Consider the following 26,468-nt stretch of genomic DNA (forward strand, 5'->3'; position numbering starts at 1 on the left):
ACAGTTACAACACTCTCTTTTCATTTGTAAGGACTCAGTTAGAATACAGCTCAGACATGCAGGGTGGACAAAAGAAATATTTGGACACTCTCAATACATTGCAGTATTTATGAACATACCATCAAATCAAACACACAAACTATTTTTGCACATATTGCCAAATGGCTCCACAATAATCAAGCTGTCATTTCAATTATTGCAGAGAATGTATAGCTAATTGTTCTTTTTTTTTGGGGGGGGGGGGAATTGTCACTTCCACAGCCACTTTAGTAGACTTCCTTGCTACGAATTACAGGTTAATTATGTCTTAAACACCTTCAACATTTCTGCTTTTAAGATTTCACTATACCTACCACACAGGGCAGAAATCCAAAAACAAAATGTAGGAATAAACAGGTCATTTTCAGGTTGGTAGGTTACTAGTGAGTGCTGCAGTACTAGTCAGTACTGCAGCCTCAATTACTTACAATCTATATAAACATCCAGTGGTCATGAAAGATAATATATAAAAGCTGGTCTTTCTTTCTTCTTTATTAATGATTTAGATGAAAGACTGAGTGCAATATATCTAAGTTTGCTGACAATACAAAGCTAGAAGGAAAGTAAGCTGTGAGGAGGACACAGTTTGCAAAGGGATAGAGATTTCTTAAACAAATCAGTAAGAAGCTGGCAGATTGAGTATAACAGGGAAATGTGAGGTTACACACTTTTGTAGGAAGAATAGAAAAAAATTACTTTTTAAATGGTGGGAAATTATATTTTTATTGAACACCAAATTCAATAAAGTTAAAATGCAGGTGCAGCAAGCAATTAGGAAGGCAAATGGTAGGTTGGCTTTTATTGCAATAGGGTTAGAGTACAAGAGTAAGGAAGTCCTGCTGCAATGGCTTTGGTGAGATCACACCGGGAAAACTGTGCACAATTTTGATGTTGCAAGGAAAGATATACTTGTCTTAAAGGGGGTGAAATGAAGATTTACTAGATTGATCCCTTGGGTCAGGATTGTTTATTGAGGAGAGATTGAGCAGAATGGGCCTATATTCTCTGGAAATTTGAAAAATGTGAGACGACACACATAAGGATTTGAAAAGGCTTGACAAGGTAGATGCTGAGAGGCTATTTCCCCTGACTAGGGAATCTACAACTAGGGGGCTTGGTATCAAGATAGGGCAATGGACATTTCAGGCTGTGATGAGGAGAATTTTTTCACTCAGAGGGTTGTGAATCTTTAGATCAACAAATATGTGGATCAGGCAGGAAAGTGGAGTTCAGATTTAGGATCAACCAAAATCTTATTGAATGGCTATGCAGACTCGAGTGGCCTTGTGGTCCACCCCTGCCCCTATTTCTTATGCTTTTACTTTACCCAAAATTGAAACCCTTTAGTTTTAATGAGTCTCTTGTTCATGTGTTATAGTGCTTCATTTGAAACTCTGCAAAGTCAACTACTACTTCACCACATTCAAAGTCTGAACTTCAGACATTCTCATGAGGGGTTGCCAGTTTGGAGTAATAGGGGATCACCCCTGGCTGCTGGAAATAACTAGTTCCAGACAATGTTGTTCATAGAAACTGGCTAGCAAAAATATAAAACTTTCAGTGTCAACCTTTTTAGGTCCATAACAAAAAGTCATTCAGATTTATTTATATCTCAGCCTTTTCTTCATAGCTGCACAAGTCCTAAGTCTTTGCACTCTTATTTCCCATCAACGAGCCTCCAATTCCACATTGCTCGATCTCAGCAATGACAGACGTGTGTTTGAAATCACTAGATTTGTGGTTAAATGTCTCCACCAGATTGTAGATCTTTTGACAGTCTGTGGCGTAAAAGAGTTGTGCTTCATTGGCTAGACACTGTGCCTCTTGTACATTCTGTAAGTCAGAAACACAAAGTTCAGTAAATGCCAACATTATGTCCTAGGTTTTTCAATTGTAATGCTGTCAGCAGCCCAGTCTTTTTAATTTATTGTTTCATTATGATTGAAAAACCAAGACTTATTTGGTAGCTCCATCCTCTTCTCCATGAAAATTGAGATATTTCCACAGGGACAAGAAGCTTTGTGAAACTATTTATATTTATCCTTTTTATAAGTGACCATTGTTCAGAATGGCAAAGGCTAAGTGTTCTTGTTAACAAAGGCAATAGCTTCACATTTTTAAATTTGCAATCTAAAACATATTTGGAAGTTTTAAAAACATTGTCATTTTCCATTATTAAAAACTCAAATTAACTGTCACTACTGGAGAAATTGCTTATAAGTCCATGAAACATCAGACTTTAATGTTTTCTTTCTTAATCTTAAATTATAATTTTCCTTTCATTCTGTTCAACAGTTTTTCTTGCTCTTTAAAACAATGGCTTGCTGTGGTACAGCATGCATTTGCATTACTGTCTGCCCCACTTATAGTGATGCATACTCAGTCTTAGTTGGCACACAAGAGTATGGAGTGGCCAAGGAATGGTCAATAAGGCCCTTTACCAGAGAAGGGTGAGAAAGGAAATCAAGTACAGGTCCTTCCAGAGACTACTTTCATGACTTTTCTCCAATTTTTGAGTGTCCATACTAACTGATTTTCTGTGTGAAAGGGATGCACATAAAAGTTGATATTGTGCAGCTCTTAAAGATTGCTGACAGCACCATCTATGGGAGATCAGACAGAATAGAACAAAAACACTCATCTTGCCTCAGGAGGTCTCTAGTCGTCAGCATGTGCCACATATACAGGAGATAAAGACTAGGCCTTTCAAAAAAACTGCTTATGAACATTGTATGTTTCCTGCCAAAACAGCATTTACACATTGAGTGTTGACTGTAGTATTCATCAAATAGCAGTGGTGTTCATTTCTCTTTAACTCTGAAATTAGAAACTCCATAATCAGTTTAATACAAGTCTAGCTCGAGTGATTGTGAGAATAGTCTGTCTATCCCAACCCTACAATTTTCAATTCAATTCCCAATCAGATATCCAGAAAGGAGTTAATTGCCACAGCAGTCACTACTTTTGATGGAGATTTATTGCACATTTACTATGTAGCAAAAGGAAATTTCTTACCAGAAATGTTGTGTCTATTTCTGCAGTAAGAAGCACAATGCCCTTCTCTTTCTGGAGATCAGGATAATGATATATTATAAGCTGACTTGGTGAATTCATCCCCAAAGACTGCAAGGCAAAGAAAAGAAAATATTGGAAAGGACTAAAAGAGGCTTAAGAAGCTTGTCACCTCAGTGATTGTTGAACAGTGGGATGGTTGGATTAAAAACCATTGTGGTTTAGTGCAGCCATAATGATTTTTTTAAAACAATGATTTCCCCTTGCACACCCCGGATATTGCTGAGATACATGCTAGCTGCAGACAGGCACCACAGAGCAGGAAAACAACTGTTTGCTCAGCTAATAACGAGAAAAGCACTATAAAATATGCAGACACATAGCCAATATTATAATTTGTTTGCCATGACTAATACAGCATGAGAAGTTGTGATTTTTTTTGGTGGGATATGACATGCAAAAGATTGAGAGCTCATAAATTAGAGAGACTGACATTGGACTAATGATGTCCAAACATCAACATGAAATGCAACAGTTAAATCAGTGTTTAGCTAACTATTGTCAAATGGTTATTTTTGCTAATGTGTTGAATTTTTTAAAAATTTAGAAAAAAACCCTAGAACACATGAGCAACACCATTGGAGAGCCCTTTTAACATCTCTAATCACACTGGCCTTAAAGGCACAGGCTAAGTTAAATATGACAACTTTAGTCTAGACTATACCTGTAAGCAATACCACAGGAGATCCAACTATGAACAAATTCACTGAGATATGCTGCTTTCATTATAGATATTTTCAAAACAGCGTTAATGCACAGCCTGTGAGTTTATGATTACTCATGCTATGTAATATATAGTCAGCCAGACACTAGATAACTAGGAGTATGTTACAAATTAATTACAGTTCAGAGATTCAGAGACAGAATGAGACTCAGATTCAGATTCAGACGCCTTTGAAGCACTTTCCCCATGTAGTTGTTATTTTTTTTAAAAAGTGTCTAAAAATTGCACAAAACACTGAATTTACTCAAGAACCTTGTAAGAGTAATTTTACCGGTCTCTATTTCCAATACAAAACCTCATCCACCAGCCGTACAGATTCATAGGGCAGGATTTTACCGTCGGTGAGAGAGGGCAGGGCCCACTCGCTGACGTTTAAAATGACATCGGGCGGAACCCCCGACATCATCCTGCCCGATTTAAATTTTCAGGAAGGTGGGGGCACAGCAAAATCAGCCGCGGGCCTGCCAACCTGTCAATGGCCACTTGAGGTCATTAACAGGATCAATTAAGCAATTAAAAGGACCTGCCCGTCCAACCTTAAGGCTGGCGGGTTGGCCAGGAGCCCCAGCGGCAACTAGAAAAAACATGAAACCTCATCCAGTGGCGGGATGAGGTTTCATGTAGAGTTTTAAAAATTGTAATAAAGTTGTTATGGAAGTTATGAACATGTTCCAATCACATGAGGGGGCATGTAAGGGACTTTTTTCTCTATTTTTAATATTTTTAAAAGTCGAAGCGATCTTCATGAGGCTGCACTTAGCCTCAGGGAGATGAGTGCACTCTTTTGTGTGCATGCGTGAAAGAGCACACTTTCAATTTTAGGGCTTCCCCCCGCCTGCACAGGGAGTGCATAGCGCTTCCCTGTGGACATCACGCTGGGCGGGCCTTAATTGGCCTGCCCACGTAAAATGGCGATCGGGTCCGCACCTGCCTGTGATTGGGTCAGCTCCGCCTGCCCGACGAATGTAAAATTCAGCCTATAAAGTTACAACTCCACAATGTAAAATGCCCTTTCTTTGGGAGCCACTGTGTTAAAGTTCTATATGATACCCCTTTTGAGTAACTGTGATAGGGTAAGTTTGAAAGACGCAGGTATAATTATCAAGAGTAACTGTTAACACATCAACAGTGCACCAAAAGCTGTAAAAGAAGTGTCTCTTCCAACATCAGTTTTTTTACTCTGAAGCTCCTCTTCCAGTCAGTCACATACCTGAAGATTTATTAAGGAAGAAAAGTGAAGCTCAGTCGCAGACCACTGACCCACAAAGAACTCATAACCTGTTTGTCTTGGCAAAGCATACAAGAACTGAAAAAGAGCAGGACAGTTATCAACACATGAGCTCAAGGAACTACATGAGGCGTTCTCTTTGATACTTTTTGGCATGGAAAACATTATAATGTACAGCCAGGAATCATGAGTTTATACCAGTAAATGACAAAGCACACAGTTCACAGCAGGGATGTCTATCACCAGAAGCCCTTCTAGAATTTAGTCACCAAGACTGGAGAATTATTTTTTGTCAGGTCATTCCTTGAAATGCCAAGGAGATTGGGCAAAATATCAGACCTCTGAACCCAGCCACAACAAAGCTTTGAACCTGGGCTGCATCACAGAGAGGAAATGGAAGAGAAAAGCACCAAAGGGAAGTACACCCCCATTGCTGGATTGCTTCTACACAATATCTTGAGCTCACTATCTGGTCCATTGCTAGATATGAAAAAGCATGATTTCTTCTTTTGTGCCGAGTAATTTTTAGGCTTGAATACTGTTCCTATGTTTGGTGAGTTTCTTCTAAACCATTCCACACATCTGCGTAAGATATAGGAGTAACTGGCCTGATAGACGATCCCAATTACCCCTTTTGATGTTCTCAACTCCAGCCAATCACATCTGTAATAAACCAGCTATTACCAATACTAATATGGTCTGTTTTTTTTTAAAAAATTCCATCATGTTCCTTCTCAACTGCATATGCACTGCCCTTTCTCCAACCTCCCCCCATCCATCCCATGGATAGTTTCCTTTCCCATGACCTCAGGGTTGGGGAATTCAGTTTTTCCCTCCTTCCTTCTACAATTAATTAATTTTACTCCTCCTAAGTTTAGAAAAATATTGTCCCAGGAATAACCTCTATGGTTTAAAATAGATTCTGTTCAGTTTGGAACATTAGGAACAGGAGCTGTGCCCCTTGGGCCAGCTCCACCATTCAATAGATCAAAGTTGACCTCCACCTCAAAGGGCCCTCAGTGCTCTTACCTAGTAAAAATCCTTCTCTTTTGGTCTTGAATCACATCCCTACTCTTTTTAATCTTAAAATAATAAATTTATATGATCACGGTTGGACAAACTCTTTTAAGAAATCCTCACCATCACTCATGTACCATGCAGCCAGAACCACAGCCTCATTACCCCGCTATCAAAGAAAAGAGACTGACAGCCCAGAGAGGCAGGAGCATCAAGCCAAAAGCCAGATCTAAACTGCAAAGCAACTGCGAGAAAAAGAGCTCAGGGGCAACAGCGTCACTTATCAGAGGATCCAGCAGTTAAGTTTAATTGTAACAAAAAAGTGCAGACATCTGTGAAAGAAATAGCACGCCAGTAAATGTATGTGAGAAACATAATGACAAAAAAATTTCATGGAAAACAAGTGTTAATTATGAGATGTGCATGCAATATGCAAGACTTTTAATATACTTATTGTGCCTTCATGTTTGGTATGGGTTTCTTTAATTTTTGTGTTCAATTTGATAAATTGCATGCATTGCAACTCAAATATTTGAAGCACAAACAAAATTTACACTAAAGCAACAAGCAGAATGCACATTGATTTTTTTCCCACAAATTCAGCTACTTATAGTCACATATTATTTTAAAATAAAGATCTCAATGTGTTGACAATGAACAGTGCTGCTTACTCACAGTGGGACATTTCTGTGACCTGCTGTGCATCAGATCAAATGTTGCACCCTTTCAAAGGAAAACAAAACTATTACAAAAGATGCAATTTAAAGACCAAAAACAATCAATTTTCTCACATGATGCTTAAATCAAAGCCATACTCACAGGAATTACTGCAGAGATAGTATTCTTCAAAGCAAAATATTGATTCCAAATCTGAAAATACATAAATATGAATGGAACACAATAAAGTTACCTCCAAGGTTTAAACAGCTTTTGAAACCAACAAATGTTCTTTTTCAACAGTCAAACCCTTAAACATGTGACTTTCTCTCTATTCCCCAACAAAACATATACTATGCATAAGAATAGAAGTAAACTACTGCAGATGCTGGAAATCTGAAATAAAAACAGGAAATGCTGAAAATACTCAGGTCTGGTAGCTTCTGCGGGGAGAGAAACAGAGTTAATGTTTCGAGCCCATATGACTCTTCTTCAAGTATAAGAAACTGGCCCAATGGTATATCCACATGGATCAATTAAATAGTCCAAATAAAGAAAGTAAGAAAAAAAGATATTTAAATTTGAAAAAGAAGTATTTTTCTCCCTCTGAGTAAGATGCATTCAGGGTAACCCGGCAAGACTCCACAAAGAAGAAAAAATCTAAAATAAATTTATTTCTCTTCCTTATTCTCTTGTTTAAATTCTGTTTTTTTTTTAAATAGACAACGGCTAAACTGAAAATGGCTGCCATTGACCACAAGATGGTAGTTCTGGAAGTTTCTGAGCAGTTAGCTTAACATAGGGAAAATGTTAGAAGCTATTATTAAAGAAGTTATAGCAGGGCACTTGGATAAGCTCACAGTCATCAGGCAGAGTCAGCATGGTTTTGTGAAATGGAAATTGTGTTTAACCAGCTTATTGGAGGTCTTTGAGGAAGTAACATGTGCTGTAGATCAAGGGGAACTGGCGGATATACTGTACTTAGATTTCCAGAAGGCATTTGATAAAAGCGCCACATCAAAAGTTATTGCGGAAAATAAAAGCTCATGGAATGGGGGGTGGTAACATATTGGCATAGATAGAAGATTGGCTGGCTAACTGGAAGCAGAGAGTAGGCATAAATGGGTTTTTCAGGTTGGCAAGATGTACTGAATGGCATGCCACAGAGATCAGTGCTGGGACCTCAACTGTTTACAATTTCTATAAATGACTTGGATGAAGGGATGGTTGCCAAATTGGCTGATGACACAAAGGTAGGTAGAAAAGTAAGTTGTGAAGAGGACATAAGGAAGCCCAAACAGATATTGATAGGTTAAGTGAGTGGGCAAAGATCTGGCAGAGTAAGTTAATTGTGGAATTGTCAATCTTGGCAGGAAGAATAAAAGAGAAGCATATTATCTAAATGGTGAGAGATTGCAGAGTTCCGAGGTGCAGAGGATCTGGGTGTCCTAGTGCATGAATCACAAAAGTACAGAAAGTAATTAGGAAAGCTAATAGAATGTTATCGTTTATTGAGACGGAAATTGAATACAAAAATAGGGAGGTTATGCTTCAATTGTACAGGGCACTGGTTAGACCACATTTGGAGTACTGTGTACAGTATTGGTCACCTTATTTAAGGAAGAATGTAAATGCGTTGGAAGCAGTTCAGAGAAGGTTTACCAGACTAATACCTGAAATGGGTGAGTTGTCTTATGAGGAAAGATTGGACAGACTAGGCTTGTATCCACTGGAGTTCAGCAGAGTAAGAGGCAACTTGATTGAAACATATAAGGTCCTGTGGGGTCTTGACAGGGTGGATGTGGAGAGGATGTTTTCTCTTGTGGGAGGGGTCACTGTTTGAAACAGAGATGAGGTGAAATTTTTCCATTCAGAGGTTCGTGAGTCTTTGGAACTCTCTTCCTGAAAAGGTGGGGGAAGCAGAGCCTTTGAATATTTTTAAGGCAGAGGTGGATAGATTCTTGGTAAGCAAAGGGGTGATAGGTTATTGGTGGTAGGTGGGATGCAGATTTCAGGTTACTATCAGATCAGCCATGACCCTATTAAGTGGCGGAGAAGGCTGAGGGGCTGAATGGCCTAGTCCTGCTCCTTATTCATATAATTAAAAAGTGAAGCAAGTGGCTTTTGTTGCCTGGGAATTCTTCAATGCAATTGGCTCCTTAGCCTACTTGATGACAGCACTGTTGTTGAATGCCAGCGATCCCCTATAGTTGACGTCGAAATTACATTAAAGTTGAGAAAGGTGAAGTCCACCCCACACAAATAGCCAGATCTTTTCATATGCTGTCATTTTGCCACTCAGCTTAAAATGCAGGCCATAGTATACCTGAGTTATACGGACCAAAAAGATTTGGTCCCAGGCTATGATGGATTAAACTCATCTCAGCTGAGGAAATAGTAGGAGCTCTGCGTTTTACTTGGCTTTAGTAATCCTGAGCTAGTTGCAGTTGCAATTCACTTCTAAAAAGATGGCCTTCATTAGGTCATCGAAAGGAAAGAGTATTTGTTTTGTTTATATAGCAGTAGTTCCAACTAATGCAAAATATAGCCCAGCATTCAGCATCTTTGGGTAACTCCAGATTTCCACTACCCTCTCATTTCACATCAATCCAGATTCAGGTCAATATTTACACCACAACTGTAGCGCTACAAAGTGAAACTGCTTCACAATGATACTAGAGCTGCAATGAAAAAGCAGCCTGAAAATACACAAATGTTTTAAATGAAAAATTGTACTTTGCTACAAGTAATCCGCTGTTGTGAGCAAGAAGTTATTTAAAAAATAATTTTCTATTTGTTAGTAGTGGAGCAAAGTTATAGAGTTATCCTTTGCTCCCACCAAACCAGACAAAAGAAAATAAAATATACTTGCTAACCTATTCGTGTCAGTCCAATAAACATGCCTGAAGTTTCAAAAGCTGGACACATACTTCTTGATTCTTTGAAAAGTCCTTCTGTAATGGGGTTGGGTTAATAATGGTCAGATGCTAGATTTCTGTATGCTTAAAAACTCAAGCTTTTATTGATTAAATAAACAATGAATTTTGTGCTAATTGTATATTAATATTTTTTTGAAAAACTTTAAAAGATTGCATTATATAGATCTCAAACTGTGCAATGCATTGTGCTATCAAAATAAGAAACACAAAGCTTCTTAGTTAATGGAAAACCAAATAAGATGCTTTGATAAAGTGATTGGTCTTTCTTTCTAAAATTTGACTTCTTATAAACTTACCTGTCCTATTTCCTCAGGAGTTTTTTCTTTCACCATATCCATATTGAGAATTGAATGAAGTGTCTAAAACAAGAATAAATCAAAAAGATTCAACAAACATCAGACAAATCAACTGAGCAAAGAAATTGGAAATGTTGATTTATATTTAGACAAAGTAATCAGGAGCAATTACCAAAGACTAAAAGTAGTGAAAGCTGTTTTTTGTTTTCTTTTTAAATCTTCTTTATCTTTCCTTTATGAACTTTATACCATTCCTAGTTGATAGGGCAAGGTGACCTATCTGAAAATAACTGCTGGTTTATAAACAGATGCTAGAGCTCTCACTAGAGCTGTGAGAATTTTTCAACCTTCCTTTGGAAAGCAGCTCACTTCTATTCATCATGGAGTGAGGAAAATTCCAAGCTCCATATTGCTAGCTCAACATATTGAGCTCAACACTCAAAACAGGTAATCACAGCATTGATATTGATTCAACTATAATCCAGTTCAGGTTTACAACTGCAAAATAATCTCAACCTAATTGGACGACATCCCCTTGCATTATTCTGCATGCAAGAGATCAAAACAGTTATAGATTTTGCACAATGCTAATCTTAACCATCATAGTATTTTGGCGCAATTTATTGAAAACTATCAGAAAACTAAGAAAAGGCTTCAATTTAATCTCATGGTTCAAGTAAACTTGTCAAGTATGATATTAATGGGTGAATGCCACTAATAAACTGCAGCTTCAGAGTTTCAGGAGAATAGACACCTCTTACCTTACTCTTATTGAAACCAATTGTCTTTTCAGTTGCTCTTTCGCCGAGTTCTTTTGACTACGAAAAAAAAGAAATTAACATGCAAAAAAACTCAAAGGCAGTCAGGTTCTTGCCATCCCAGGACCTAGCACGGTCTAACCATGAATCTATTTAAAAAATCCTAACTTGCACTCCATTGCAGTCTACTGCTCAAATCCAGGCAGCTAGTAATTTAATTAAAGGAACTTGCAAATGATTCCATGAGACTGATCACTGATTTAATTTCACACTTATTACTAATACATTCCATTTAAAAAGCTAAATGAGCACAACATTAAGTATTCCAAAATAATCTGAACATATTCACATATTCAAACACAAATTATTCTACTAAAAGGAAAATACTGCAGATGCTGGAAATCTAAAATAAAAACAGAAGTGCTGGAAACACTCAATAGCTCTGGCAGCATCTGTGGAAAGAGAAACAGAGTTAACATCTCAAGTCGAATATGACTCTTCTTCAGGAATGAAGGAAAGTAGAAATGTGATGGGTTTCATGCTGGGGCGGGGTGGAAGAACAAAAGGGAAGGTCTGTGATAGGATAAAGGACAGGAAAAATTAAACAACAAAGACATCATGGAACAAAAGGCAAAGGGAGTGGTAATGTTTGTTGTAAAGAAACAAAGCATTTGTCCAGAGTGAGTGTGAATGGCAGAATAATGAACAGCTCAAGTCACAAGATCAAGACTGGCACACCGCAATAAAACAGAACCAAAATGGGGGACAGAGTTCATGGTCTGAAATGGTTGAACTCAGTGTTGAGCTGTGAAGTGCCTAATTGGAAGGTGGAGGAGCTGCTCCTTGAGTTTACATTGAACTTCACAGGAACACTGCAGCAGGCCGAGGAGAAAAAGATGAGCGTGAGAGAAAGGTGGCGAATTAAAATAGTAACCAACAGGAAGCTCGGGCTTATCTTGCAGATTGAGAGGAGGTGTTCCTGCAAAGCAGTCACCCAATCTACATTTGGATTCCCCAATGTAGAAGAGATTGTATTATGAACAGCAAATACATTACATTAAATTGAAAAAAGTATACATAAATCGCTGTTTCACCTGGAAGGAGTGTTTGGATCCTTGGCCGGATGGGAGAGAGGATTACAAGGCAGGTATTACACCTCCTGTGATTGCATGGGAAGGTGCCATGGGAAGAGAGGTGTTGGGATAACTGAGGAGTGGACAAGGATGTGGCGGAGGGAACAGTCTTTTCAGAATGCTGACATGGGAGGGGAGGATGTTTTTAGTGGTGGCATCATGGAAATGGTGGCGGATGATTCTTTGAATATGGAGGCTGGTGGGGTTGAAGGTGAAGACAAGGAGAACCCTATCACTGTTCTGGGAGAGAGGGGAAGGGACGAGAGCAGAAGTATGGTAAATGGGTCGGACATGGTTGAGGGCCTTGTCAACTACAGTGGGAGGGATCCATGGTTGAGGAAAAAGGAAGACATATCAGAAGCATTGTTGTGGAAGGCTACACCATCTGAACAGGTGTGACAGAGATGGAGAAACTGGGAGAATGGAATGGAATAAACAAATTATCCCAAAATTGATTTTCACATATGAAACCTGCATTGCATTGAAAAAAACCTGAATGGGTGCTGCTGAGAGAGAAATGGAATGCAAAATGGCTGTAAACTAGAGACAAGACTCTCTACTTTCAGTGGATCAAAATGTTTTAGCTTTCTCTTTTCTATGTAAGAACATAAGAAGAGCAGGCTATTCGGCCCCTCATGCCTGCTCTGCCATTCAATAAGTTCATGGCTGATCTGATTGTGGCCCTAACTCCACTTTCCTGCCTGCCCCCATAACCCTCGACTCCCTTGTAGATCAAAAATCTGTCTAACTCAAGCTTGAATATATTCAATAACCTGACCTCCACTGCACTCTGTGGAAGAGAATTCCAAAGACTAATGACCTTCTGAGGAAAGAAATCCTCACCTCCCTCTTAAATGGGAGATCCCTAATTTTGAAACTGTGCTTCTTAGTTCTAGATTCCCCAATTAGGAGAAACATCCTCTCAACATCTACCCTGTCAAGCCCCCTCGGAATCTTACATGTTTCAATAGGATCACCTCTCATTCTTCTAAACTCTAATGAGTATAGGTCCAACCTGCTCAGCCTTTCTTCATTAGGCAGACCCCTTCATCCCAAGAATCAGCTGAGTGAACCTTCTCTGAACTGCTTCCAATGCAAATATATCCCTCTTTAAATAAGGTGACCAGAACTGTACACAGCACTCGAATGTGGCCTCATCATTGTCCTCTCCAGTTGTAGCAAGACCTTCCTACTTTAATACTCCATCCTCCCTTGAAATATTGGCCAACATTCTGTTTGCCTTCCTAATTACTTGCTGCACCTGCATGCTGACCTTTTGTAATTCATGTTCCTGATGTGAGAAGTTAACCTGTTAGTCAGTTTGTGAAAGCCTGTCTTAGAATTGATCCACCCAAATAGTCATAACTAAAATACTAAAATTAGTCCAAATAAAAGTAATATTGTTACAAAATAGTTTGTAAAACTGCAGTGATTGTCATTAGAAAGCCTCAATTGGAAACAATGGTGAAGCTAACAATGCTCATCACTATTATGGAGTAAAACAGATAGCAAATTCCAGAGTCCGCACACATGCAGTTAAATGCAGAAGCTGCAGTCCAAGTTACTCTCCTCATCTACAGGCTGTGCTACACTAGTATTTCACAAACAGACTTGGCAGTGAAATCAATGTAAGGGTGTAAAATTGTAAAAACTACCTACTTGACAGACACTAAGCACAACTGAAAAAGTTAGGGCTGCTGCATTGAGTATAAGTAATTTTTTTAAAAGGTGTTATAAGTCATAATTACTTCCAAACAACCTCTGTGGCACTGACAATTTAATTTTACAAGTGTGGAATCACATCCTTTCAGAATTTAACTAGAGTTGGAAATTAAAAACCTTTTTCTATTTCTCTTTATCTCTCTCAATTTCATCAGTCCTTTCCTCTTGACTTCATTTTCTGTACACGATTTAAGTCTAATTTACATTTCATGCTTTAGATTCTGCAAGTCTGAGAATTCTTCAATCTGATTGCTTAAGCTGCTGAAACGTGCATCAGACCACCTGTACAGGATGCCACACTGCATCAGTCACCCAATGACAAGTTCCTACTCAGAAGTCTACAAAAGATCTGGACAGATGTCAGTGAATGCTGTACTTTCACTGCTGACCATAAAACCTGGACCATATGAAACAGTGCAGCACAGGCCATGTTTCCAACTGATTACATGCAGGTAAGCACAACTATTCCTGACTCAATACTGGCAGCTCCCAGACATTTTACAGGAGCAATTTTCATTCTTCCATGGATTGATGCCTGTAATAAGCCAACAGACATGTAGAGTCTAAAGCAAGAAATATTAATTAGATGTAAATCATGTACAACAACAGCTTAGCAATATGACAAAAAAACTGTCATTAAAAATCTTTCACTGGCTTAACTGCAGTCACAGAAATGATAATATTTGAAACATTTTAGAACATAATCACTGTGAATTTCCATGAAGATTCTCATGTTCTATCATTGTATTTCTAAGAATAAACAGTTTTCCCAATGAAGTTACAGCACTGGAATGGAATAAAGCCCTAAGGAAAGTTACATTGCTCTGCAGCATCACCCACTCGCTGGCCACCAATATGTCCAGTTGCATATGGTTCTTAAAAAGAGGCTTATATAGTGTGATAGCTAATAAGGCACTTTGTTGTTTACCATCCAATTAAAGTATAGCTATGGAGCTCCCTTGCTTTGTCATGCCCAATAATTCCACCCAGGTAGTTCCTAAATAGCTTCCATACTATTACAAATGTTTCAAAGAAAATAAAATCACAGAACTCACCCTCTAACAAATACAAATTTAAGGAAACATTGTAATTAATGATGTAATTGAGGTGTTCATAAAGAGAATTCCTTTTTAACAATTAAGGTACAACATATTTTAATGAAGAAAATTACAGAGTCTTGCCTTCTGTTCCATGAGTCTGATAAACTCGCCCTGTTTTGAATGTCCTAATGGGTGCCTCTTAACATCTTCTTTCTTTGCCATACGAGCCTCATATTCATCTGGTTTTGCCCTAAAATCCAAAAGTATATGCATTTAAGGAGAGGCTAAATGCATTTTAAACAAATTCATTCATGGGATAGTGAGCATTGCTGGCAAGACCAACAATTGCCCTTGAGGAGGTAAGCTATTTTATTGAACTGCTGTAGGCCATGTGGTAAATGTACACTGACTGCTGTTAAGAAAAGAGTTCCAGGATTTTGCCTCAGCAACAGTGAAGAAACAGTGATAAAGTTCCAAGTCAGGATGGTGTGCAAGTTGGAGCGGAACTTGCAGGTGGTGGAGTTCCCATGCATCTGCTGCCCTTGTCCTTCTAGGTGAATTTGGATAGTGCTGTTGAAGCAGTCTTGGTGAATTGCTGCAATGCATCTTGCAGATGGTACACACTGCTGCCACTGCATGTGGCTGGTGGAGGGAGTGAATGTTTAAGCTGGTGGATGGGTTACAAATCAAATGGGCTACTTTGTCCTAGATGGTGTCAAGTTTCTTGAGTGCAGTTGGAGCTGCACTCATCCAGACAAGTGAAGAGTATTTCATTGCACTTCTGACATGTGACTTGTAGATGGTAGACAACACTGGGGAGTTAGAAGGAGAGTTACCTGTTGCTGAATTTCCAGCCCCTGACCTGTTCTTGTAGTCACAGTATTTATATATTTATATGGCTGGCCCAGTTCAGTTTCTTGTCAATGGTAACCCCCAGGATGTTGATAGTGGGGAATTCAGCAACAGTAATGCCATTGAATGTCAAGGGGAAATTATTGGATTCTCTTTCGTTAGGAGATGGTCACTGGTTGGTGCTTGGATGGCATGGATGTTACTTACCACTTGTCAGCCCAAGCCAGAATGTTGTCCAGGTCTTGCTGCATATGGACACAGGCTGCATCAGTATCTGAGTCGTGAATGGTGCTGAATACTGTGCGATCATCAGCGAACCTCCCACTTCTGACCTTATGATAGAGGGAAGGTCGTTGATGAAGCAACTGAAGATGGTTGGGCCTAGGACACTACTCTGAGGAACTCTTTCAGCGATGTCCTGTGACCACAGCCATCTTTCTTTGTGCTAGGTATGACTCCAGCCAGTTGATAGTTTTCCTCCCTCGACTCCCAATGACCAGTTTTGATAGGGCTCCTTGATGCCACAATCAGTTAACTGCTGCCTTGGGGCAGTCGTTCTCACCTCACCAGGGTTTAGCTCTTTTGTGCATGATAAAGGCTGTAATCAGGAGCTGAGTGGCCCTGGTGGAACCCAAACTGAGCATCAGTGAATAGGTTATTGCTGTTCAAATGCCGCTTGAGAGCACTGCCAACACCACCTTCCACAACTTTGCTGATGATCAAGAGTAGGCTGATGAGACAGTAATTGGCCAGATTGGATCTGTCCTGCTTTTTGTGGACAGGACAGACTTGGACAATTTTCCACATTCCTGGTAGTGTCACAGCTGTACCAAAATAGATATACTATAAGTGTGGCTAGAACACAGAAAATCTTCAGTACTATTGCCAGAATGTAGTTTGGACCCATAGCCTTTGCAGTATCCAGTGCCTTCAGCCACTACTTGATATCACATGGATATGGTGGGGACCTCAGGAGGAGGCCGAGATGGATTATCTGCTCGGCACTTCTGGCTGAAGATGCAGATATATAAACGCATAATGAACCACATCAGATGATAAAGCATCTCCCTCACCTCCGCAGCTCCTGGATCTTGGTCTGGTATTTGCTGTAAAAGGGATTTTTCTGTAGTTCCTGCTCCTTCTCGGCTTGATTTAAAGTGCCGGACATGGAGAAAGTGCGGAGCTGGTCAGAGACCACACCGAGCCCAAGTGGGAGATGACAACGGTTCCTGACAGCCAGGGTCCAGTTAGAAAAAGACCGAAGTTCCCTGACCGCTGCCATCTTACCCGCCTCCATGCACACCACAGGGCCCGGAGGGAACCACCTCCCAGGTTAAACGTTCCGTCCTCCAAATTTTAAATTGCAGCTTCTAAAATTAACTGGGAATAAATACTTCCTTAGTTTCATTTTATCATATTAAAAGCAATCTTGACATTTAGCCGTTACTTACCATTACTACTGGATTGAGCTACCAACGTGTGCACGATACTGTTAAAAACTCCTACTGTGTCAAACTGATCGAGTTGGCGGACTTCATTCAGATGGCGGAGCCGGGAGCCACCCGGTGACCTTCTCAAGATGGCGGCGTAGCAACGGGGTGAGGGGGATGGAGCCGGGCTATCTCGGGGAGGAGGATAGCCTCAGTCGTCATGTGCCCACTTTATTCACCGTCTGTGCAAAGATTGTCAGTGAGAACATGGTCAGGCTGGAGCAGGGAGTCTGCGGTAAGACTTGAAGCTATAACTACAGCGACAACACCTCATTGAATCTCTCGGTGACTGAGGCCCAAGCTCCGAAAATGTCACCTCTTTGGTACAGGGTCAGTCAGAGATCAGGGGAAGTTGGCTCAGGCAGCCTGTTAGGACGCCGATGCCAAAGTTGCGAACGATCTTTGTTAGACTCAGAGAGAAAATCTAGCAACAAGTTTGCACATGCTGCCTTTTTAAAGAAGTAACAAAATCAATTAGAAATTTTAAAAACTGAATCATGATGCGTGTATTAGACAATTTACTTTCTATGGTGCCCACTGGTCACAAAAACCTGTATTTAATGCAGCCTATTTCTATCAAGGTTGGTTACTCAGCGGAAAGTTTGCACTTGTAACTGCCGCTTCTAAATCTCCATTCTGTGTTACGTTCCATACACAGATTTGCCAACTGCAATTCTTCGAGAGCTGCTGCAGTTCCTTAACATTTATGATCTGGAGAGGATTGAAGAGGTCGTCGTAAAAAAAGGTAAAATTACTTCAGGAATTTCACCCTCAATATTCAAATTCCTGTAAACCATCTGCTTGGAAAATTAATTTGGATCTTTGAAATCTTTGCAGGATTGGGATATTCTTAAAAGTTATAACTATTATTCATTTTAATATGCTCCTTTTCTCTTATTTATTTTAACTTTTAATGCTTATGACTTCATCAAAAGAAAAGTTCTGGGGGAATTTCTTCTGAATTAACATATAACACAATTAGATATGACCACCTGTAATCATAACCAGAAATCCAGGCAATTGATTGGATAATGTGGATCTTGTTTAATATTGTTACAACTGAAGAAAAAGTTTAGATACAGGAAGCTTATCTGATCTTTGAGCATCTGAATTTTTTTGTACACTTCTGGCTATGTGTTGGATAATGTCATGATTAGCAAAGTAGTTTTAAAAAATAACTGATGAAAAAAGATTCATGCTGTTGAAGCTTTTCATCTTGCACTCATCAGGATAGATGCAACTGTGGTCGACATGTTGCCATGGAGAATGCCCCAGGCTTTAATCAAAAAAGGCACAATGCCTACACATGTTCTTTTTGCCTGCAGAGGACAGGTCCCTGTGTGTGAATCTATGTAACTTCTAGTAAATGTAAGTAAGCCATATTGCAAGCCTGACTGACAATATTAAATTGGTTGTTAGTGTAATTCTTAACACGCTTGGGATTGTTCAGCAAGTGCTGTCCAATCATGGAAACACAGACCATTTTTGGGGCCATGGAGTAATACTTCACTGGTGCATTATCTTTGGCAATGCCTTGATCAATCAGATTTGATTTGCCTACTAATCAGCACTCTCTCTCATGCAGTATAAATTGTTGCTCCCTTTGAAATTTGGCATTCTTGCATCTGTCCTGATGAGTGCAAGGCAAAAAGCTTCAAAAGCATGTCTCTTTTTCAGCAATACTCAAGTCCTGTACAACCAAGCAAGTGTAAAGAAGTACTTACTTGGATTAGGATCCATTCACAATTATCTGCTCCAACATAGTGTCAGATTAATAGCTTGAAAGATAAATTTAAGAACAAGGGAGGATTGAGTGACATAAAGCTGTTATACTGAAAATCCACTGAATAATATTCAGGCTTATGTGATAATACTGGTTTTCCTTTACTTGTATGTTCATGCTAAGAAACTTTTAGTTGCTTTTCATTTAGGTTTGTTGTTAAACTTCTTCTGGTTCAGATGGATCTTGAAGAACTTGTAACATGGTCTGAAGGGGAGCAGGAGAACTAGCCAGTGTTCTGACCAATACTTTTTCCCTAAAACAATATTATGAAAATAAACAATTACTTGACCTTTTATATGACCTTACATGGGATGTTGCCAAAACAGAATGGCAGCTGCATTTTTACATTCAAGTAAAGGCACATTGCAAAACTCTGGGATGTTTCAATATGTAAAGCCACTATATAAGTGGAAACAAATTTACTAAAATGCCACATTTATTCCTATCTGTAAAGGTTAATGCATTTGTAACATGTCTACTCCTTCCCTCACATAATGTCGTATTTTAATGGCAGTTGTTCATCTCAAAAGACAATGATGTAAGACCCCAAATAGTTTAATTACTTTGCCTTAGCTGAAGTGTCCAATTCTCAAGCGACAGTCCTTGCTGCACTGGGTGCACGTGTAAATCATAGGGTCAGATGATGAAGTCTGTGCAGTGTTGACTCACGAACCTTGATGCGCTTCCTTTTTGCTTTCTCCTCTTTCCTCTTTCAACCTGCTTGATTCTCTGAATCAGACCAGCCTCCTGTCTGGCTGCTGTTAACTATATTCCCAGTTTGTGATAGCAATAATAACAGTTTCCCAATCTCTTTGGTATACTTTTATTTTGTATCTTAATATGTTTTATAGGCATTTCAACTCAAGCTCTTTGGCTGCAGCTTTGGAAGGATTTGATTGGGACTAACCCTAAAATAAGAACAGTAAGTTTATCCCACTTTTAACTTTAATGCTGTCAGTTTTTTATGTGACTACTACATCTAGAAGTTAAAAGTAGGGAATTCTACACAGCTTTGTTGCTGCCTTTGCAAATTTTCTAAAAATATAGACTGCTGCAAAAATTGCTATTCTATTGATGGAAAGTGCTAGCAAATTATTCATGTGCTTTTAGATTCTGCAGGATATTTTGCAAATATAAGAAAGTTTAAAATGGGTAAATAGAAATTATTCTCTTTGATTACTCATCTAATCAGAGTGACTTATAGTGGGTTCATGCCTCAATCTGCAATAGTCAAATGAAAAGTGAATATTTTTACACGGAATGAGACCTAAGAAAGGTGAAGATGTTATAGTGGACCACCTCCTATCAATTTGACATGAATAGAAGTTCTTCAAAAAATTGTTAATATTGCACAACACTGATCAACAACTTTATGGTTTAGTTGTGACACAATACTTTGCTGCTCCTGTGCTAATTCTCCACAGTAATGCTGCTTCAACATTAGCAGACAGGATCTGTTTCTTTGCAGTATAAAAACTGAGCCCACCAGATCCAATGGTTGGATGCTGTGATTTTCCTCTTCATAGAGAGAAAAAGGACACACGCTTCTGGATTTCCAGGTAGTATTAGCATAAGCATTGGCACAAGTTGCTTGGGGAAAAGTGTGCTAGAGTGTAGAGAAAACGGAATTAAAGATTCTTCTTAGGAATTCTGAAGTTGACTTTAAGTTGTCATCATGGGATGTAGTTGCTTCTGTGTACTGATCAGTCTTTTTTTCAATACTACAGGAACCTTTTAACTGGAGGCAAAAATTCCTGCAAACATTCTTTCATGGTGTCTTGTGGGGAACATTGGACATTTTGAATGACAGACGTTTAATTAATTCTCGCTCTTCTGCCTTGGTACTCGGATCACGACATGTAAGCAAGCTGGTCATACGCAACAAGCTCCAAGGAGTGAAAGAACTTGCTGATAATCCAAGCATTTGTACCCCTTTGACTTGCACAGTGCATAAATTGGTGTTTCAACATCTGCGTTCTGTGGATCTACTGTTAGAACACTCACTATTAAAGTTGCTTCATAGCCTTGTTCACCATGGAGTTGTGGAGGAGGTGGCATTGTCACATTGGAATGAACCCTACCCTGAATTATTATCTCACATACTGAGGACAAGTGCAGGACTTTGGTGTGAAGGGAAGAGGGAAGATCAGGGTACTTATTGTTGTGATGAGGGCAGGTTAAAGATGGGTATTGAATCAATGGAGCCAACAGTTCAGAGTAATATATTGGATTGTTGCCATCAACAGCTTGAAAAGACTGCATACTGTACTTTACCTAATTGGACATTTACTACTACTGAAAACATTGCTGGTAAGAAAATCATGTCTCCCAGTGTTAACATGCCTTCTGCTAAACTGATACCTCCAAGTACACATTGTGTAAATTCTGAAGAAACATCATACGAGAAACTTTGTTTGGTGAGTAGGTCTAGTTGTTGTGGAGCCCATAGGATTTGCCCCAAAAAGCGCAAATCCTGTGGCACAATGTGTGGAACACTGAGCAGCCTTGATGTACACACTGTTGTTTCAGAAGTGCAGCCTTGTTCTGGAAGTCATGGTATGGCTTTGGTAGAGCCAAATTCTTGTGCATATAGCAGTCAGTTAGAGCAGAGACCAACATATACGCCTGGCAAGATTTGTGATGAAAGCAATTGTTGTAATGGGCAGAAGCTTCCTTATGCGTGCAGCAAGGTTGTGAAAAAACCTAGATGTCCTGATCAGTATCATGATGGTTCTGGAGAAAAACCAAATTATTCCCATGAAACTGATGACAGAACATTTATCAAACCATCATCATCCAGTGTGATCACTGGGACTTCAGAACAGCTAGTGTCTCATTGTGAGTTTACTAATGATGCTGAAAAACAAACTGCTGCAATTACAGAGGAAGGAACATACTCAACATGTGGGAGTTTTTCAGAAGGTCCATTATCTCCTGGTACAATTTCTGAATCAACAAATGCACATAATAGAACTTTGGAAGAATCATGCCTCCTCAGTTCAAGCACTTGGACCTCAGAAGATCTAGTGTCATGTTTTACAAACCAAAGAACATGTAAGAAGCCACGACTCACTGATATGTTTAACATTGAGTCAGCTGAAAAATCAAAGATTACTGGTTTATCTGAAGCAACTGAGAAGCCAGAGGACATCTATGATTATATTTTCATGATAGGTGGAAAGAAAGCAGACATTGAGCAGAACACCTCAGGAACTGATGAAAACACTGGCAACCTACTGGAAGGTTTGAATAACTCTGATTTCTTTGGCCAAGAGCAAGTGGACAACACATCTCTTTCCAGCTCTCCTCAGCTCTACCTGAGGAGTGTGTCGGTGTTGGAAATGACATCAGTCTCATTGTCATACAAGTCTTCCAGGATGCTGTGCAAGTTGCTCAGTTCATGGGTGTCCCTCCAGAAACTAGTCTTGGAATATAATGGTTAGTTGGTAAAGCTCATGGAGATGATATAAAAGTATTGCATAATTTGGTTCTATAGTTATTCCAAAGCAGCAGCTTGGAATACAACAACCTTTTTCATCATTAGCTGGCTTTATTAAGCTGCATTATGTTCAACACATTAAATGAATGTTTGACCTATTCCATGTTTATGCAACAGCAAAAGATGAGCCTTATTTCACATCAAAGTAAAGGATTTCTCCTCCACACCCTCCCAAAAGAAAATCAAGAATTAGACATTAAGTTTTGAACACTTCACTGAAGGTTTTGCCATAATTTTTTTTTACCATCACTTACCATTTGCAGTTATCTTGGAAGTATTATAAGATGATGTCCACTTGTCAGAAATGCTATCAGTTTAATGTTTTGAATTTTTTGTCTCTGTTGTTCACCTCTTTTCAGTTTATGTCTGAGGCTGGGGATTTTGATTCAGTATACGTTGTCAAGTTATGTTGCTGTTTCAATATCCCAGTAAATGGTTTAGTGAATGGCTTTTGCATCATAATTTAAAGAAAAGCTAAAAATAAATTTCTGTATCCAAAGCATTCCCCAACCTCGATCAGATCAGCAAGTCACCTATTAATAACTCTCAACATCCTCCTAACTAGCAAGTAAGTTAAGATTGGCTCAGCCACAGCACTATGCAAAAAATTTAATTTACCACCTGAGAAATCATGGTCATGCTTCCTGCTTTACATGGACAGCACTGGTTATACTCTCTTGTTGTTTCTCTTTAAGGCCTGGGTCCTGCCATCTTTCCAATTCTCAAGGAACTCTGTGTCCTCTCTCGATGCCATGACAACAGCCTTTCCACTCTTGTATTAAAAGATGATATCCTTCACCTTCCCATCATAAAGCTGGTTAAAATCCTGCTTGGCATCTTCCCCCGCCTCCGCACATTGCACATGGGCTTCTTGCTGGAAATACAAAATGAGTCCCTGGAAAATGAGTTGTTGATGGCTGCTGCAGAGATAACAGGTCAGAAATACATTTTTATTGTATCTTTTAAAAAAAATACATAAAATTAATACACCCTTATTCCAAGATAAACATGTTTTGAAAGCTAATGATTTACTCCAACTTGCCTTCAGGTTGGTTGGGCAGGAAAAATATGCCTAATCATGTCTGTCCCTCTTGCTTTCTGTGGAATTCTGGTCAGAGCACAGAAAATTGGCAGGAAAGCTGGTAGAGTAGCAGGAGTGTCACTCAGGTTGAAATGTATATTTTTTTTAAATTTAGTAGACGATTGGTGGTGGAACTTCAGTTAACCCTCATAGTTAATGGTCATCCCAACAATTGCACAACTATGCTTTAATGTTTTAATGAAAAATGGTTGATAATGCTATTAAGATTTGGATGTTCACTTTGGAATTTTCTCTAATTGGTCACTGCTGTGTTTTCTCAGATAGCTGTTTGGAGGATTTGAGCCTGAGTTGCACAGACAAACCCCTACAGGTTGACTTGCTGCTGCCTGTTTTAAGGCCATTGAAATTCCTCAGACGTTTGTGTCTACACAGGGCATCATTTGGAGCTCCAGAGGAACTTGGCAAACTGCTGCATGCAACTACATGTGCGTGGTAATGTACACTAAAGGGATTAGTCTGTCAAATGTATTTTTTAATCTTAAAAGATTTTGCTAGCATAACATATTTTATGTATGCCATGTGATACTGATTCCCTTATCTTTAAACAATCAAATAAATCTGCAGTTTTCTTTGCAGCAAATAAATGCACAACTGACTCCAGAGAAGCATGTTTCCAAATAATTATGTATTGACTGAGTTCATTAGTCCTTCTCCTTACCTGGATGACCCATTGCTTGACAACTTCAATGATTTTTCTGGTGCTTACTTTTAATATTTTCCAATATAATAGTAGGGGAATAGTCTAAAAAGAGAAACTTTTGTTGATCTGGCAACATGAAATCCAATATTTTTTGAAATGTTATCTATATTTGCACAGCAGCATATTTAACGATGTAACAAACATTTTTGTCTCCTAGACTTTCTCTCAGCGTTAGACTGGGTTACCATACAGGATGTTAATCTTGCTGTTTGTTTTAAAGAAGTTCTAGATCTTTTGCATAGTGCTCCCCTTAAAGGTGAGAACATGTAAATGGTGTAGTAATAGATAATATTGAGTTTCAATTGTTGTATGAACTGTGTGTAGCTGTCAATAATGATTGTAACACAATATAGGTACAGTGTCAAATCTGGCTGTTCAAAAACAAGAATTGTCCAAAAACCAGACAGTTTTAGAATATGCCATGCATCAATTTTAATTGAGTAAAGTAAAAAAAACTAACTTAATTTGGACAATTCAGCTGGGCACTGCATTGGTGCGGTGTTGCACTGGACTAGTTATTGGCTTCACCACTTGCAGCACCAGTCTATTTCCAAGAAACCCTTGACTCCACCCAACCCGGCTTGGCCCAAACCGCCCACAGCCCAAATTGTCAGATCTGAAATCCAGCAAGATCCAAAATCTGGCATGGCCTTGGTCCTGAAGTGGCTGGTTTTGAGGCACTGTACCTATATAAAATAGGTAATTGTACCTCTGAAGTAGCAAGTTCTGCTGCAAAATACATACCAGAAGTTAGTCATCTTATTTTCTCATACCTTCTCCTGAAATTTAGGACTGAAATGTAGGAATTAGGTCCCCAGTGCCCCTGGCAAGAATGAGATCAATTCAGGGCTCTGTAACTATCACTTAAATTGGTTACTGGAGGTACTCAGAAATGGTCTGGGTTAGTTCACTCCAATTTTTTCTTTACTTTTGGATGAGACTTTAAACCAAGGCCCTGCCTGCACTCTCAGGTGTATGTAAAAGATCCATGACACTATTTGAAGAGAAGCAAGGGCGTTCTTCCAGTGTCATAACCAGTATCTCAACCAACACCATTAAATCCCAGCTCTCGTCCCCCCCCCCCACCCCCCCGCCCCCAAACCAGCTTATATTTCACCTCTTTTCTATTTTTACTTAGTTCTGTTGAAGAGTCATATGGACTCGAAACGTTAACTGTGTTCCCCTCCGCAGATGCTGCCGGACCTGCTGAGTTTTTCCAGGTATTTTTATTTTTGTTTTGGATTTCCAGCATCCGCAGTTTTTTGCTTTTATTTTACCATTAAATCAATGATGTGTTTGATACAAATTGAGTATTTCCCGTTGGATAACTCTGCATGCTGGAGTCCCACAAAGAACCAAATTAGGCCCTATTATATTTTTAGCCATCATAAACAATGTTTGTATTTATATCACCATGCCTGTTCATCACATTAACTAGGTGGATGACCTGACCCTCCTGGCGTATCATAAACAAGGTGACACATCTCACATGCAAGGGGCAATCACTTCATTGAGCGAATGGGCAACAACAAATCACATGAGACTGAACCTCCAAAAGTGCAACACTATGGAATTGTGTTTCATGTGCAACTCCACCGCCCCCCACCCCCCCGCCCCCAATTCGTTTCTCATCAACTTAGATGATGTTGAGATTATGTAAGAAGCATGCATTAAACTACTAGGAACCTACATTCAAAGTGATCTCAAATGGGATTACCATGGAGGTGAAATGCTTAAGGGGAGCAAATGGAAGACTTCATATGCTACATCTTCTCAAGCATCACAACCTATCTCAAACTGAACTATTCACTTATGTTTAACAATTACGTAAGACCCATTTTTGAAAATGCAATATAAGGGTTTGGGATGCTAGACTTGCCAAAGGGCATGTGAGCAAGCTCGAAAGTGTTCAGAAATGATTGTTGAAACTGATCCTATGTACCAAAGCTCTCCTGACACAATTAAACAATTGAATATGTGTTCTCTTGCTGAAAGGTGTAAAAAGCACTGTCTGGTTTCGCTAGAAAATCTTGAATTCCAACTCCCATTGTCACAATCACTTGCCACAACCACACAAAAGTAAATATGCAATGGAATTAAGGGAAAAACACCATTCTGTGAATAAGATATAGAACAAATAGAATACGAGGCAGTCCAATCCCCTACTTGATAAAACTCATAATTGGTATGTAAATAATTGAGAATTTAATTAACTCAACCTGCCAACATACGATCTATGGACTTTAGTACAAAATGCAGATTGGAGTAGACCTTTCATTTTTATTCTGTAAATTAAGGAGACCTGCATTTTGCAACATATTGTAATTATTTGTATGTTAAAATGTTCTTAATTATGGAATCCTTTTATTATTTTATACTTTATTTTAACTATCTGTAACTGTTATAAATTATGATTA

At 39.1% G+C, this 26,468-nt stretch overlaps 2 protein-coding genes across 4 annotated transcripts in view; one reads left to right on the plus strand and one right to left on the minus strand.

Annotated features, from left to right (window-relative positions):
* On the minus strand, positions 1-17,048 carry atpaf1 (ATP synthase mitochondrial F1 complex assembly factor 1). Of its 3 annotated transcripts, none has more exons than XM_041207974.1 (9): positions 16,929-17,048; positions 14,767-14,875; positions 10,734-10,790; positions 9,973-10,035; positions 6,900-6,950; positions 6,756-6,803; positions 5,046-5,141; positions 3,055-3,162; positions 1-1,872 (listed from the first exon to the last, which is right to left on the minus strand). In XM_041207974.1, the coding sequence occupies exons 2-9, from the start codon at positions 14,845-14,847 to the stop codon at positions 1,681-1,683; spliced, it is 696 nt and encodes a 231-aa protein (XP_041063908.1). In that variant the 5' UTR covers positions 14,848-14,875; positions 16,929-17,048; the 3' UTR covers positions 1-1,680. The 3 variants fall into 3 exon arrangements, with proteins under 3 accessions (XP_041063908.1, XP_041063906.1, XP_041063907.1); XM_041207972.1 differs by lacking the exon at positions 16,929-17,048 and adding an exon at positions 16,551-16,777; XM_041207973.1 differs by lacking the exons at positions 5,046-5,141; positions 16,929-17,048 and adding an exon at positions 16,551-16,777.
* lrrc41 (leucine rich repeat containing 41) overlaps positions 17,023-26,468 on the plus strand; it is a 13,376-nt gene continuing 3,930 nt past the window's right edge. The window contains exons 1-7 of the mRNA XM_041207971.1: positions 17,023-17,202; positions 17,626-17,712; positions 19,602-19,672; positions 20,478-22,188; positions 22,945-23,184; positions 23,612-23,776; positions 24,209-24,307. Of these exons, the coding sequence (XP_041063905.1) occupies positions 17,085-17,202; positions 17,626-17,712; positions 19,602-19,672; positions 20,478-22,188; positions 22,945-23,184; positions 23,612-23,776; positions 24,209-24,307 (2,491 nt within the window). The 5' untranslated portion in view covers positions 17,023-17,084. The remainder of the gene's footprint in view (positions 17,203-17,625; positions 17,713-19,601; positions 19,673-20,477; positions 22,189-22,944; positions 23,185-23,611; positions 23,777-24,208; positions 24,308-26,468) is intronic.

Source organism: Carcharodon carcharias, chromosome 16, assembly GCF_017639515.1.
Source record: "Carcharodon carcharias isolate sCarCar2 chromosome 16, sCarCar2.pri, whole genome shotgun sequence".
Classification (NCBI taxonomy): domain Eukaryota; kingdom Metazoa; phylum Chordata; class Chondrichthyes; order Lamniformes; family Lamnidae; genus Carcharodon; species Carcharodon carcharias.

What these genes read in the sequence shown, in the direction of transcription:
- atpaf1 (XM_041207972.1), bottom strand. Translation starts at nt 16,774, where the DNA reads ATGGAGGCGGGTAAGATGGCAGCGGTCAGGGAACTTCGGTCTTTTTCT. An exon ending in TTGGTTTCAATAAGAGTAAG is followed by an intron (nt 10,036 to 10,733) that starts GTAAGAGGTGTC and finishes TTCTTGTTTTAG; the next exon opens with ACACTTCATTCAATTCTCAA. An exon ending in GGTCACAGAAATGTCCCACT is followed by an intron (nt 5,142 to 6,755) that starts GTGAGTAAGCAG and finishes GCTCTTTTTCAG; the next exon opens with TTCTTGTATGCTTTGCCAAG.